The sequence below is a fragment of the Pelophylax lessonae genome, assembly GCF_965119305.1.
Source record: "Pelophylax lessonae genome assembly, chromosome: 8".
Lineage (NCBI taxonomy): Eukaryota > Metazoa > Chordata > Amphibia > Anura > Ranidae > Pelophylax > Pelophylax lessonae.
This window is the reverse complement of record NC_138775.1, coordinates 236,510,397-236,526,463: the sequence shown is the minus strand read 5'-3', so window position 1 is coordinate 236,526,463 and position 16,067 is coordinate 236,510,397. Positions and strand designations below refer to the sequence as shown.

Sequence of the window (16,067 nt, the reverse complement as noted above, 5' to 3'; positions counted from 1 at the left end):
AGCGAGCGGGAGTGGGAGCACGCCTCCAGCTGCGCGCGCTCGCTCCCTAAAGCCTCACAGGCTAGCGACGTTGTACTACGTCACTTTCCCTGTGAGGGGCTGACTGCCAACGTAAATAGTCGTTAGGCAGTAGGCAAGTGGTTAAGGTTGCATTGTTTTTATTGACCTTCAATGTAAGGGCCATTTTCCCATTGTCTCTCAATGAATTGTTTTTAATAAGGGTTCCTTGAGACGTGAAAATTAGGGGTTCCACTGCAGTGATGGCGAACGTTGGCACCCCAGATGTTTTGGAACTAGGTTTCCCATGATGCTTATGCACTCTGCGGTGTAGTTGAGCATCATGGGAAATGTAGTTTACATATGGAATCATTGCTATGGATGCATTATGTGTTTTCATGATTTTTGTCTACAGTATATAGCTGAGTGTCTTGTTTTTTTTCACCAGGATTCTCCAGGGCCCGGATCGTATGAAACTAAACCACTCTTTAAAACAGTAAGACAATCATCCGCCCCATTCCTGACCTCTGCAAAAAGATTTGAAAAAAAATCATGCCGATTACTTTTTGGAAGTTCTGTAAGTAAATTATATATAATATTTTATTGAACTTTTTGTAATTTGCATGCTTTATTACTCTTAGTCAGATCAAAATATTTCAAGTTTTACATATACAGCCATGTTTGCACTTTATTTCTGGAATTGTATGGTGGATTGGACAGAAGTAGCGTGATCGAGCTCCTTAGCCAATGCAAAGTTCTGAGGCATATTGCCCCATTTAAAATCACCTTTGGGCGCAATGATAAGCACTTCTAAATCTGGTCATACACAGTTTGAGTTTTGTTGGTATGTTTCTACAACATTCAAAAAAATTGTTCTTTGGAGCATTCAATGATTCCATCATTGCATCAACTAATTTAATTCATCCAGATCTGCTAATTGAATGGACTTCCAGCCATAATATATACTGTATATATATATATATATATATATATATATATATATATATATATATATACACACATATACATATACAGTATATATTATAAGGGTTTGCACCGATAACCCTTTTTTTATCGGCGATTCCTGTTCAAAGTGCATTCAATTCTTTGCAGTGCGTTTTGAGCCCATTCATTTTGTATGGGCTCAAATCGCACCACAAAGGTATCGGTTTCAGGTATCAGGAGCATTTGCACCAGTACGAGTATTCGTGCAAGTACTCGGTATCTAATATATACATATATCTATTGTTTGTATTTTTCATACAAGGACAAATGTTTATGACCACAAAGGTTCTAATTTTGAATGAAACGTTTCCTAGCACATGCGCATTACAATAAGTATACATTTTTCCTGTCTGAGGACCTCATTAACAGTTAGAATTTAATTAATTTATACCATAAGCAAAAACAAATTGCCATACTTTGCCTTCGATTTTTCTCTTCATTATGGTTGAAAATGATCGTCCCAGATAGATCGACAGATAGATAGATAGATATATAGATAGACAGAAAGATATGATTTATTATTGTTGCGTATAAGAAACTCCACAACAAAATTACATAAAAAGAGTAAAACTCCCAAACATTTAGAATCAACACTTCACACACATATTCATAAAATATCTACAAAGATTGCATAACATCCATTAGAAATATCATTATACAATTATCCCTACCCATATATTACCTAGATGAGGGGTAGGCAACCTTTAAGAGGTGGAGATCTACCTGGACAACATGAAAGAGATCAAAGATCTCCAGGATGTGGCTCCCTTTTAGTTACATATTTTAAGAAATTAGCAAACCCCCAATCGATAGTAAGCATGGCATGAAGAAAATGTAAAATAATATAACAAAACAAATGTCACTGTAAACTTAGTCTACCTTAAAAATTAGCTTTAAGCGACAAACTCGGCATTAACATTTTTTTTCGTGTCTGGAGAGTAATTGATTACCCCCACCAGCCTCACCATCATGAATGCAGAACAACTGGAACTGCAGGCTGACGTGCTTGACTAGTTTGAGACCTAGCTGGTCTCAGAGCTAGCCTGGCTATCTGTTCTGAGTACTGGCCACTAGTATGTAGGACAGTGTACAGAAGTCAGTAGAATGTAGCGCGGCGTACAGAGATCAGTAGTGTGTAGGGCAGCGTACAGAGGTCAGTAGGATGTAAGGCAGCGTACAGAGGTCACAGTGTGCAGAGGTCAGTAGAATGTAGAGCAGTGTACAGAGGTCAGTAGTGTGTAGGGCAGCGTACAGAGGTCAGTAGGATGTAGAGCAGTGTACAGAGGTCAGTAGAATGTAAGGCAGCATACAGAGGTCAGAAGTATGTGGAGCAGTGTACAGAGGTCAGTAGTATGTAGGGCAGTGTACAGAGGTCAGTAGTATGTAGGGCAGTGTACAGAGGTCAGTAGTATGTAGGGCAGTGTACAGAGGTCATTAGGCTGTAGAGCAGTGTACAGAGGTCAGTAGTGTGTAGGGCAGCGTACAGAGGTCAGTAGGATGTAAGGCAGTGTACAGAGGTCAGAAGTATGTAGAGCAGTGTACAGAGATCAGTAGTATGTATGTAGGGTAGCGTACAGAAGTCTGAAGTATGTAGAGAAGCGTACAGAGGTCAGTAGGATGTAGGGCATTTTACAGAGGTCAGTAGGATGTAGGGCAGTGTACAGAGGTCAGTAGGATGTAGGACAGTGTACAGAGGTCAGTAGATGTAGGGCAGTTTATAGAGGTCAGTAGGATTTAGGGCAGTGTACAGAGGTCAGTAGGATGTAGGGCAATTTACAGAGGTCAGTAGGATGTAGGGCAGTGTACAGAAGTCAGTAGATGTAGGGCAGTTTACAGATGTCATTAGGATGTAGGGCAGTTTACAGAGGTCAGTAGAATGTAGGGCAGTTACAGAGGTCAGTAGGATGTAGGGCAGTGTACAGAGGTCAGTAGAATGTAGGGCAGTTACAGAGGTCAGAAGTATGTAGAGAAGCATACAGAGGTCAGTATGATGTAGGGCAGTTTACAGAGGTCAGTAGGATGTAAGGCAGTGTACAGAGGTCAGTAGTGTGTAGGGCAGCGTACAGAGGTCAGTAGGATGTAAGGCAGTGTACAGAGGTCAGAAGTATGTAGAGCAGTGTACAGAGATCAGTAGTATGTATGTAGGGTAGCGTACAGAAGTCTGAAGTATGTAGAGAAGCGTACAGAGGTCAGTAGGATGTAGGGCATTTTACAGAGGTCAGTAGGATATAGGGCAGTGTACAGAAGTCAGTAGGATGTAGGGCAGTTTACAGAGGTCAGTAGGCTGTAGAGCAGTTTACAGATGTCAGTAGGCTGTAGAGCAGTTTACAGATGTCAGTAGGATGTAGAGCAGTGCACAGAGGTCAGTAGGATGTAGAGCAGTGCACAGAGGTCAGTAGGATGTAGGGCAGTTCACAGAGGTCAGTAGGATGTAGGGCATTTACAGAGGTCAGAAGTATGTAGAGAAGCGTACAGAGGTCAGTAGGATGTAGGGCAGTTTACAGAGGTCATTAAGATGTAGGGCAGTGTACAGAGGTCAGTAGGATGTAGGGCAGTTTACAGAGGTCAGTAGGCTGTAGAGCAGTTTACAGATGTCAGTAGGCTGTAGAGCAGTTTACAGATGTCAGTAGGATGTAGAGCAGTGCACAGAGGTCAGTAGGATGTAGGGCAGTTCACAGAGGTCAGTAGGATGTAGGGCATTTACAGAGGTCAGAAGTATGTAGAGAAGCGTACAGAGGTCAGTAGGATGTAGGGCAGTTTACAGAGGTCATTAAGATGTAGGGCAGTGTACAGAGGTCAGTAGGATGTAGGGCAGTTTACAGTGGTCAGTAGGATGTAGGGCAGTGTACAGAGGTCAGTAGGATGTAGGGCAGTGTACGGAGTTCAGTAGTTTATAGGGAAGTGAGATATCAGTTAGGTCAGATCTCAGAGGTGAGTAGGATGTTGGGCAGTTTACAGAGGTCAGTGAGATGTAGGACAGTGTACATAGATCAGTAGTATGAAGAGCAGTATACAGAGATAAGCAGGGCAGAGGACAGGGTGTCAGGAGGGCACAGTACAAATAGGTCAGAAGAGCCTGATATGGGTGGGTAGGAGGACACACTGGGGGTCAGGAGGGTACAGAAGTGGTTTCCTGATACAGAGCGGCACAGGGAAGCTGCTGTGACAAATCTACTTGTTCTGTTCTCCCACTGGCCCTCCTCTCTCATTTATCCCACATGATGTCACCCACAAGAGCCGAACTGACAAGAGCCAAACTTGCCCCAGCTATCCTGCCTGAAAGCTGTTAAAACCAACAGCGAATCATTCATGATTGTGGCATTGCCCACCCTGAAGCCGCACATATGCAAGGAGCGTGCTATGGGGCGCCCTCCTCTTCGTCACCTAGGATTGTCTTTCCAGCTTCAGAGGTCAGGCAGCAAACAAGCCTGAGTTCATCGCTTCTCTGAGCCTCTCTGCTGCTCCGTGGGGAAGGAGCACTTCAGGGTCGGCAAGGCAGGGATGAGAACGCAAGCTATCTGTCCACTGACCTCCCACTTTAAACTTTTATTTATACAGACCTTCATACTACAGTCTAAACAGATGTAGATGTGATGATCAATGTTTGTCCAGGTAGAGAAGAATCCGGGCACACAGACTGCAGTCTTCTTTATGTGTGATCTGCACATCAGAAATTAGTGCTCTGCACTGACTACATACTACAGAAACCTAATCACACATGAGGATAACAAGGCCCGACCCGGACACGCCCCCCTCATTAGCCATGCAGGCAGTACAAAGTACAATGAAGCATGATAGGATATTTTCTGTGATTGACATGCAACTTCACTCGTGTGTAAGCTGCTTAGGGCTGCAGTTATTGCAAAGGAAGCGCTGTGGGAGGAGAATGCCTTGGCTCCCTAGGATTGGCTGTTGGCTTTGACAGCTTCCCTGCCTGAGAGCCCCCTTCTTTGTGTCACTTTGCAAGTGGAGGAGGCTGGGACGCGATCGCGGTCTACCCGTCACTTGCCTGCTATCGATAGGTAGATCACAATCGACATTTTGCCCTTGGAAAAATGTTCTCCCTATATCTCTTTGTTCTGGCTTTGATATTCCTCTAATGAAAATGGAATATACTATACATTTAAAAACATTAAAGTATAACTAAAGGCAAAACTTTTTTTTTTTTAAGTTTTGAATCAAGTGGAGAGGGATTAGAACACTTGTCAGCTATTATTGCTGTCTGTGTCCCCGTTAGGGACATTCACCCTCTCTTTTTGCCCTGTTTACTATTATCATTAAAAGTGAAAGTAAAAGAAAATCAAAAATTTTAGGTTGTCCCCAGAAGAGTAATAAAGGGGAAATCTTCCAATGTGGACACTAGTTCTGGTGATCTGGGGAGCCCCAAGGAATTATTTTAATTTGCAGGGATTTCCTCTCACTTCCTGTTTGGCTATGGGACAGGAAGTGAAGGGAAATCTCTGCAATGGGACACAGATGATGGAAACAAATCTGACAGGGGTTATAGCCTTCCCTTGCTCTATCCAAAATGAAAAAAATGTTTTGCCTATAGTTGTACTTTAACGTGTATGGCCAGCTTATCCCTCAAAATGAGGGATCCTCAAACTATGGCCCTCCATCTATTCCGTAACTACACATCCCATGAGGCATTGGAAAACTCTGACATTCACAGACATGACTAGGCACAGGGCTTTTTTTCAGCGGGAACGCAGTTCCGGCACCTCCAGAACTGAATGTATGCAATGGCAAGGGGTGCTGGGGTGTGCTGGAGGGTCTATTGATGCTGGCTAATAGGGAATCTATTGCTGCAGAGGATGGGGGTCTATTGTTGCTGGGGAGGTCTTCTGTTGCTCATAGGGATTTATTGTTGCCCTGGTGGGTCTTTTGCTGCTGGTGGGTCAGTTGTTGCTGGGAGGGATTTATTGTTGAGGGAGGGGTCTTTGTTGCTGGCTGCTGAAGGGTCTATTGATGCTGGCTACTGGGGAATTTAGTGTTGCTGGAGGGGATCTATTTGTTGCTGGAGGGGATCTATTTGCTGCTGGAGGGGATCTATTTGCGCAGAGGGTCTATTGTTGCTGGGGAAGTCTGTTGTTGCTGGTGGGGTATCATGTTGCAGGGAATCAATCATTGCTGGGAGGAATCTACTGTTGAGGGAGGGGCCTAATGCTGCTGGAGAGTCTATTGATGATGGATGTTGGAAGTCCATTGTTGCAGGGGTGGATCTATTGTCGCTGGGGTGTCCATTGTTTCTAGATCTATTATATTGCCTTTCTTGTTATGGTTAATTCTCTAAAAGGGGTGGTACTGGGAGGTGGGTAGGAGGTGAAACCAAGGAATGGTGCTCGGGGGTGGGTAGGGGACAGAGTTAAGGGGTGACTCAGAAGGGAGGAGTTCCTGCACCTATTCTCTGAGAAAAAAAGTGCTGACTAGGCATGATGGGAATTGTAGTTCCTGAACAACAGGAGGACCATAGTTTGAAGACCCCTGCTCAAAAGTATTCAATATTGATCATTTAAACTTTATAGCTTCATGTAAAATGATCATACAATGAGGCGCTCAGTAGCTAGGGACAGATCTCTGTGCTAGAGACAAAGAACAGACAGATGTCTCCTGTTGTTCTTGGGAGACCTCTGTCCATCTGTAGCCTTCCTTTCAATTTCCTACTCAACATGCAAGCCTATAGGTCAGGCCTAAATGATTAAAAACAGTGTGATTTTGTGTGATCCTGCAGTTGTTGATCAGCAAGATTGAGAGAATGCAGTAAAACAGAATCACTATATAAAGAAACTGCAATTCTCTTAATGTAATTTAATAATTGAAGAATAGTACAGCAAGCGTGCAAAAATGTAACTGTTAAATAAAAAACGAATTAGGATTAAAAATGAAATTGTGATAAGGAATTTTAGACACTTTCTACAACATTACACATTGAGACATTGTGGTTGATTTACTAAAGGCAAATAGGCTGTGCACTGCAAGTGCAGTTCTTAGTAAATGAGGTAAAACTTCACTTTGCAAAGAATACCCAATCACATGCAAGGGGAATAAAAAACAGCATTCTTGTTTGTACATGATTCGGTGACAGAAACTAGCAGAGCTTCCCCTCAATTTGAAACGTCCCCTCAGATCTACAGGTAATGCACTTGCAGTGTATAGTATATTTGCCTTTAGTAAATAAACCTCCCTGTCTCCAGCATTCACTTGGATGTTGAGAATAATCCCTTATCTGCTTAATACAGTTAAATTCTGTGATCACCAGCTCCATCTAGTGGCTACAATGCAGTATTTCCCTGAAATGCCTCAATCAGGAAATCATGGTCACTAAATGAAGCCGACAATTCTAGAAAGTGAATTTATTGGGCAAAATGTGGGCTTATTTGTCACAGTTGAGAGAATTTGAGACATTTGCACGTCATTCTTTTCTAAAATAGACCTGTAAGTAATAATTCAGCTTCTGGCAGGCAAGTATGCCAGCTTTGCTCCCATCATCTTTCAGTAAGCCAGCAGCACACAATAATAGATTTGGTTATTGACTTATATGGGCTGCTTCTTCATTAGCTCAGAGCTCATTTTTAGGCAGACCATAGAAGTCCATTAGAGTTCCAGTACATTGCCGTACTCCATTTCTCTTGCACTTTAAAAGCATCATGCAGTAGAAGAGATCATATATTCACCTCCAGTGGCCTGTGCCTCCTACCCTCTGTTCCAATCCTGCAGCCTCCAAACATCTATTTGATATTTTTGGGAGTGTCAGATGCCTGTGTCCCCTGCCACGTGCTGTGGTTCTGTCCTCTGACCCATGTGCCACTACAAGAGACAGCAGTGATGTAAGTCAAAGGATGGAACAATGGTGTACAGTGGGGGACACCGGCATACAACACACCTGGAAGACCCTGGAGAGGGGAGTATAATATATCTTGTATTGCAGGGATGCTTTCTGTAATTTTTCCACCCTAGAAGGGTCACTATACAATAATCAATAAAATAAACTTATAGTAGACAAAATATGTGCTCACTAAAATGCCATATAATTTTCTTTCCTTATCTTCTCATTTATTGTTTCACTAGTTTATCTGGTAATCTGTATACTTAATGCTCCTGATTTCAGAACCCAGTTGGAGTTGGCCGGTATGATATCAACAAACCACTGCGAGGCAAGACAGCCACAACTTACCGAACCTCCTTTCTTTCTAAAACAGGACGCTATTTGTCCAATCCACAAAGGGACAAAGTTTTTCAGTACGTATCAGTGGCTATTATTTGGTTCTTAGGTTACTTGCATTAAAGTCTCCAGTTATCTTATCTGGTGATGCATCATAAACACCGGTCAGCCATAACTTTATGACCACCCACCATAACCCCTCGAGGCATAGACTCCACTAGACCTCTGGAGGTATCTGGCACCAAGCCATTAGTAGCAGATCCTTTAAATTCTGTAAGTTGCAAGGTGGGCCCTCCATGAATCGGACTTGTTTTTCCAGCACATCCCACAGATGCTTGATTGTGTTGAGATTTGGAGACCAAGTCAACACCTCAAACTCACTGTTGTGTTTCTTAACCGCCTTAGCGGTATCCCCGAGCGTGACTCGGGGTAGGAATTTTCTGCTATTAGCGGTATCCCCGAGTCACGCTCGGGGTCAATGGGCAGAGCGTGCAGACAGCGCAGCGGAGCTTCTCTTACCTTATCCTGGCGATCCAGCGATGAGCTCTCATTGCTGTGACCGCCAGCGAGATCTCCGCCGCTCGTCTGTCGGTAGGAGGACTTCCTAGTTCCGTTCCCTGCAGCAGCAATGCTGCATGGGAGCGGAACTAGGGAGGGAAATTCAAAAAAAAAAAAAAAAAAAACGTTGCACAAAACACATAACACATTTTATATTATATATATATATATGCATATATATATATATATATATATATATATATATATATATATATATGCATATATATATATATATATATATATATATATATATATATATATGCATATATATATATATATATATATATATATATGTATATATATGCATATATATATATATATAAATATATGTATATATATATATATATGCATATATATATGTATATATATATACCTATATACACACACACATATATATATATATATATATATATATATATATATATATATATAAAATTATATTATTGATTCGATTATAATTCATGCATTATATATATACACACACACATATATATATATATATATATATATATATATATATATATATATATACACACACATATATATATATATATATATATATACACACACATATATATATAATATATAACGCATGAATTATAATCTAATCAATAATATAATTTTATTATATATATTATATATTAAATAATAAAATAATATTATTGATTCGATTATAATTCACTTGTTTGTGTTTCAAATTTATCACATCTGGGATGTCTACTAGAGTCTTGTTTAGGTCAGGTTTAAGTCAGTAATTACTAAGAATTGTAGGCCTATAATACATAACGCCAAATTTCCATGAAAAGAATTGTACCGCTTTTGGAACAGAATTCCTGACAGAATCATACCGCCAGGGAGGTTAAACCATTCTTGAATTCATTAATCACTTGTCGACTGCCGCATGACTATAAACTGTGGCAGTCAGCCTCTCCTGGGCAAAGTGACGTATGGGTACGTCACTCGCCCACGAGCCTGTAAGGGGGCGGCGCGCTCCCGTCCCCGCTTGTTCCCTGCCATCCCCGCGCGTGTGACCAGCGGCTCCGATGTCCGCCAGCCACTCGCAATCTCCCTTAGGAGAGGGAGAAAGACAGACGGCTGATGTAAACACAGCCGTCTGTCATTCTCCCTTAGATCATGACAGAGGCTATGCGATCCTGCTATGAAGGATCGTATGTCTCTGTGATGATCTAACAAGCCACGCCCCCTAACAGTTAGAATCACGCCCCTAGGGACACACTTAACCCCTTGATCACCAATAAAGTTAACCCCTTCCCTGCCAGTGTCATTTTGACAGTAACAGTATTTATAGCACTGATTAATGTAGTAATGTCACTGGTACCCCCAAAAGTGTAAAAAATGTCAGTCAGGGGTCCGATCTGTCCACCGCAATGTTGCAGCCCCGCAAAAAAAATCGCAGATCGCCGCCATTACTAGTTTAAAAAAAACAATAAAAATTACATAAATCTTTCCCGTAGTTAGTAAACGCAATAACTTTTGCGCAAACCAACCAAAATACACTTATTGCTATTTTTTTTACCAAAAATATGTAGCAGAAAACAAATTGGCCTAAAATGTTAAAAAATGTTGAGTTTTACATTTTTTTGAGAATTTCATATAAAAAAATTCGAAAAATATTGTTATTTTTTCAAAATTGTCGCTCTTTTTTTGTTTATAGCGCAAAAAATAAAAATCGCACAGGTGATCAAATAACACCAAAAGAAAACTCTGTTTGTGGGAAAAAAAAGGACGCCAATTTCATTTGGGTACAGCGTCGCACGACCGCGCAACTGTCCATTAAAGTGACGCAGTGCCGAATCGCAAAATAGGGCCTGGTCTTTGAGCAGCCAAATCCTCCGGGGCTTAAGTGGTTAAAGCAGGCCACTTTCTTCCATTGCTCCTGTGGTCCAGCTCTGATGCTCACGTGTCCATTGTAGATGCTTTTGGCTGTGGATACAGGTCAACATTGACACCCTGACCAGTCTGCGGCTATGCAGCCCCATACACAACAAACTGCGATGCTCTGTGTGTTCTGACAGCTTTCTATCAGAACCAGCATTAAAGTGTTACTAAACACGCAACGGTAAAATCAGTCTATGTATACAGTAAAGCATGCTTGTTATACTCACTTTTGAGCCTAAGGGGTTAATCCTCCGCATTGTGTAAAAAGGCTGTTTGATCCTGTCTTCTCTGATCCTCCCCTTCTTTTACTGTCCCCAATCTATCTGCTGATAGTACAAAGCCTTGGAGTCACTCTGCACATGCTCAGTTTGGTGTGTATTGCTAGAGAGCTTTTTTTTTTTTTTTGGGAGGGTGCATGTGATTAGTACAGAGCCAATTAGCACTGTCCAGACAGAGGGTCAGGGGTCATACAGCCTCATAGGACAGTCAGAGGAGAATGAAAACTCCTCCTACAAGCTTTATCCAGTCCTCGACCGGACACTGATAAAAGTTCTAAGACTGCTATATACTGCTGATGCGAAAAGGTATTTAACAGTTTATATTTACTAAAATAATTGCATTTCCACATTCTGTGTACCGTGGGAGACCAGATATAGTGAGTGCAGGCTCCTGGGTTTAGTAACACTTTTTCAGCAATTTGAGCTACAGTAGCCCTTCTGTTGGATCAGACAACATGGACCAGTCTTCACTCTCCATGTGTATCAATGAGCCTTGGTGACCCATGACCCTGCCAGCGGTTTGACAGTTTTCCCTTATTAGACCACTTTTAGTTGGCCCTGACCCCCACAGACTAGGAACATCCCAAAACAGCTGCAGTTTTGGAGTTGCTCTGACCCAGTCGTCTATCCATTACAGTTTGGCCCTTGTCAGAGTCCCTCAATTCCTTTTTTCTGCTTTGAACACATCAACTTCAGGGACAACATGTTCACTTGCTGCCAAACATATCCCACCCACTTTCAGATGTCATTATAACGAGATAATCAATATTATTTACTTTACCTGTCAGTTGTCATAATGTTATGACCGATAAGTGTTTGTTAATATGTAAGATTTACCACATTGACATGTGTGCAATAAGGCAGCCAATTAATTTCAAATGGGCTTGTAATGCATGGCAATGGGAAAAAAGCCGTACTGTGCGCTGGAGTGACATGTGGCATCGTATGTTGTGGTAACACATGGAAAAACTCATGGTTTATTATATGTTACCGCATATTAAGGGTGGGAAGCCAACCGGCAGCAATAGGGGCAATCTGAGTGGCCCAAAGTTTTAGGAGACCCCCAAGTTTTCCCTTCATTATCGCCATCACTAAAGAGACCATTAGGTTAAATTGAACCTGTGCTTTGTTCATACAGGGCAGCAGTTTTGTATAATCCCTCTTCCCTAGCATACACAGTGCATTGCGAAAGTATTTGGCACCCTTGAACTTTGCAACCTTTTGCCACATTTCAGGCTTTAAACATAAAGATATAAAACTGTAATTTTTTGTGAAGAATCAACAACAAGTGGGACACAATCATGAAGTGGAACGAAATTTATTGGATATTTCAAACTTTTTTACAAATAAAAAACTAAAAAATTGGGCGTGCAAAATTATTCAGCCCCCTTAAGTTAATACTTTGTAGCGCCAACTTTTGCTGCGATTACAGCTGTAAGTCGCTTGGGGTATGTCTCTATCAGTTTTGCACATTGAGAGACTGAAATTGTTGCCCATTCCTCCTTGCAAAACAGCTCGAGCTCAGTGAGGATGGATGGAGAGCGTTTGTGAACAGCAGTTTTCAGTTCTTTCCACAGATTCTCAATTGGATTCAGGTCTGGATTTTGACTTGGCCATTCTAACACCTGGATATGTTTATTTGGGAACCATTCCATTGTAGATTTTGCTTTATGTTTTGGATCATTCTCTTGTTGGAAAACAAATCTCCGTCCCAGTCTCAGGTCTTTTGCAGACTCCATCAGGTTTTCTTCCAGAATGGTCCTGTATTTGGCTCCATCCATCTTCCCATCAATTTTAACCACCTTCCCTGTCCCTGCTGAAGAAAAGCAGGCCCAAACCATGATGCTGCCACCACCATGTTTGACAGTGAGGATGGTGTGTTCAGGGTGATGAGCTGTGTTGCTTTTACGCCAAACATAACGTTTTGCATTGTTGCCAAAAAGTTTGATTTTGGTTTCATCTGACCAGAGCACCTTCTTCCACATGTTTGGTGTGTCTCCCAGGTGGCTTGTGGCAAACTTTAAACGACACTTTTTATGGATATCTTTAAGAAATGGCTTTCTTCTTTCCACTCTTCCATAAAGGTCAGATTTGTGCAGTATACGACTGATTGTTGTCCTATGGACAGCGTCTCCCACCTCAGCTGTAGATCTCTGCAGTTCATCCAGAGTGATCATGGGCCTCATGGCTGCATCTCTGATCAGTCTTCTCCTTGTATGAGCTGAAAGTTTAGAGGGACGGCCAGGTCTTCATAGATTTGCAGTGGTCTGATACTCCTTCCATTTCAATATTATCGCTTGCACAGTGCTCCTTGGGATGTTTAAAGCTTGGGAAATCTTTTTGTATCCAAATCCGGCTTTAAACTTCTCCACAACAGTATCTCGGACCTGCCTGGTGTGTTCCTTGTTCTTCATGATGCTCTCTGCGCTTTAAACGGACCTCTGAGACTATCACAGTGCAGGTGCATTTATACGGAGACTTGATTACACACAGGTGGATTCTATTTATCATCATTAGTCATTTAGGTCAACATTGGATCATTCAGAGATCCTCACTGAACTTCTGGAGAGAGTTTGCTGCACTGAAAGTAAAGGGGCTGAATAATTTTGCACGCCCAATTTTTCAGTTTTTTATTTGTTAAAAAAGTTTGAAATATACAATAAATTTCATTCCACTTCATGATTGTGTCCCACTTGTTGATTCTTCACAAAAAATTACAGTTTTATATCTTTATGTTTGAAGCCTGAAATGTGGCGAAAGGTCGCAAAGTTCAAGGGGGCCGAATACTTTCGCAAGGCACTGTACTTACCTTTGTTATGTTCTCCATCAATTACTTCAGGAGTCACAAGCAGCAGAATCCGCCCTGTAAAGGATGGGAGTCACTCCTACAGGTGCGGGAACTCCCCTGCAGCCTCCTTGCTGCTTCTCAAAGACGTCACTGCCAAGATATTTCTCACAGCAACTATCTCCTATTTAATCTGCCTTGGTTTGAGTTTGAATGTGAATTAAATAACCCACAACACGTGGTTGAGTGATGCTCCTGTAAGATATATATATTCTGTATATTTGTAAATCCGATGTATTGTTACCATTTGTGTTTTGTCTTTCTAGAGAGCGTATTCAAAAATCCCACACCTCGTCAGCTGTTGTGAGACCGTCATTATCTACCGATCCTACAGCTCCGCCTTCTACGGCATAAAGGACCAGGGATCACTAGTGATCAGTTGTGGTGTTTGAAAAGCAATCAGATAAGATCAGGAAATGTGCAATGTTAGGAATGGTAAATAAATTGATATCTAGAAGAATAGTATTTTAATTCTATATTAAAGGAAATCCCCTACCAAAGCTTCTATAACTTGGCTGCAAGCCATATACTGTATGCTGGTACAAATCAAGAGTTACCTGTTACCTTCATATACACTATATTACCAAAAGTATTGGGACGCCTGCGTTAACACACACATGAACTTTAATGGAATACCAGTCTTAAGCTGGATACACACTATACAATTATCTTTAGATTTTTTCCTTTAGATTTACTGAAACCATATAAATTGAGGTCAAATCTAAACACTTTCAAATTGTGTGCAATTAGGCAGGTCCTTGCACTACATAGTTGAAGATAAATATAAAGGAATCAAACAACATAAGTTGTATAGTGTGTATCCAGCTTTAAGCTGGATACACACTATACAATTATCTTTAGATTTTTTCCTTACCATTTACCAAAACCATATAATATGAGGTCAAACCTAAACACTTAAAATTTGTATGCAATCAGGCCGGCCCTTGCACTACATAGTTGATGGTAAATCTAAAGGAAATCAAACAACAAAAGTTGTATAGTGTGTATCCAGCCTTAAGCCCCATACACACGATCAGATTATCGAACGATCTGTCGTCCGTTTTTTGTGGCATGCTAGTCTGATGTGGAAAGTGAAGAGGTTTTTTTCATATGAATTTTCCCGTACGACAGAATTCTACTTCAGAAGTGATGTCATGTGTTGGATTGCTTTGTATGTGTTCTTTCGTCTCTGAGCATGCCTAGTCTTGCTCTTAAGATTTTTTTCCATCAAAATCTGTACTAATGAGACGAAAATCGGACGTTGTTTTGACGGACGACAAAAATGATATAGCCTGCACACCAGGATTTTGTCAGCCGAAAAGTCAGAGTCGGCTGTCGAAAGCACCGTACTAACAATCCGAAAATCGGCAGATCGGTCAAATTTTCCCTACAGATTTTCTTATCGTGTGTACGGCCTTTAGTCAGTAGAGTTCAATATTGAGTTGGCCCACCCTTTGCATCTATAACAGCTTCAACTCTTCAAGGAAGGCTGTGCACAAGGTTTAGGAGTGTGTGTATGGGAATGTTTGACCATTTTTCCAGAAGCGCATTTGTGAGGTCAGGTACTGATGTGGATGGGAAGGCCTGGCTCACATTCTCCAATCTAATTCATCCCAAAGGTGTTCTATTAGGTTTAGGTCAGGACTCTGTGCAGGCCAGTCAAGTTCCTCCATCCAAAACTCGCTCATCCATGTCTTTATGGACCTTGCTTTGTGCACTGGTGCGCAGTCATGTTGGAACAGGAAGAGGCCATCCCCAAACTGTTCCCACAAAGTTGGGAGCATGAAATTGTCTAAACTGTCTTGGTATGCTGACACCTTAAAAGTTCCCTTCACTGGAACTAAGGAACCAAGCCCAACCCCTGAAAAACAACCCCACACTATAATCCCCCCCTCCACCAAATGATTTGGACCAGGGCACAAAGCAAGAGTCCTGACCTCAACCCGACAGAAAACCTTTGAGATGAATTAGAGCAGAGACTGTGAGCCAGGCCTTCTCTCCAACATCAGTGCCTGACCTCACAAATGCTCTTCTGGAAGAATGGTCAAACATTCCCATAGACACACTCCTAAACCTTGTGCACAGAAGAGTTGAAGCTGTTATAGCTGCAAAGGGTGGGACAACTCAATATGGAACCCTACAGACTAAGACTGGGATGCCATTAAAGGTCATGTGTGTGTAAAGGTAGACGTCCCAATACTTTTGGTAATATAGTGTATCTCTTAGAAACGAATGGAGAAATTTCCTTGCTAGAATACACAGTTCTACCTAACTGCCACAAGATGGCATCACGTTCTTCAAATGGATTGTCCATTATACAAAT

General features: G+C 41.5%; 1 protein-coding gene across 2 annotated transcripts in view; it reads left to right on the top strand.

Moving 5' to 3' along the window:
- The window catches only part of CIMAP2 (ciliary microtubule associated protein 2), a 35,581-nt gene extending 21,217 nt beyond the window's left edge, over positions 1-14,364 (top strand). For both annotated transcript variants that reach the window (XM_082266629.1, XM_082266628.1), the window contains 3 exons: positions 446-574; positions 8,111-8,241; positions 14,011-14,364. In XM_082266629.1, the coding sequence (XP_082122755.1) occupies positions 446-574; positions 8,111-8,241; positions 14,011-14,098 (348 nt within the window). In that variant the 3' untranslated portion in view covers positions 14,099-14,364. The remainder of the gene's footprint in view (positions 1-445; positions 575-8,110; positions 8,242-14,010) is intronic.
- Positions 14,365-16,067: the final 1,703 nt, after the last annotated feature.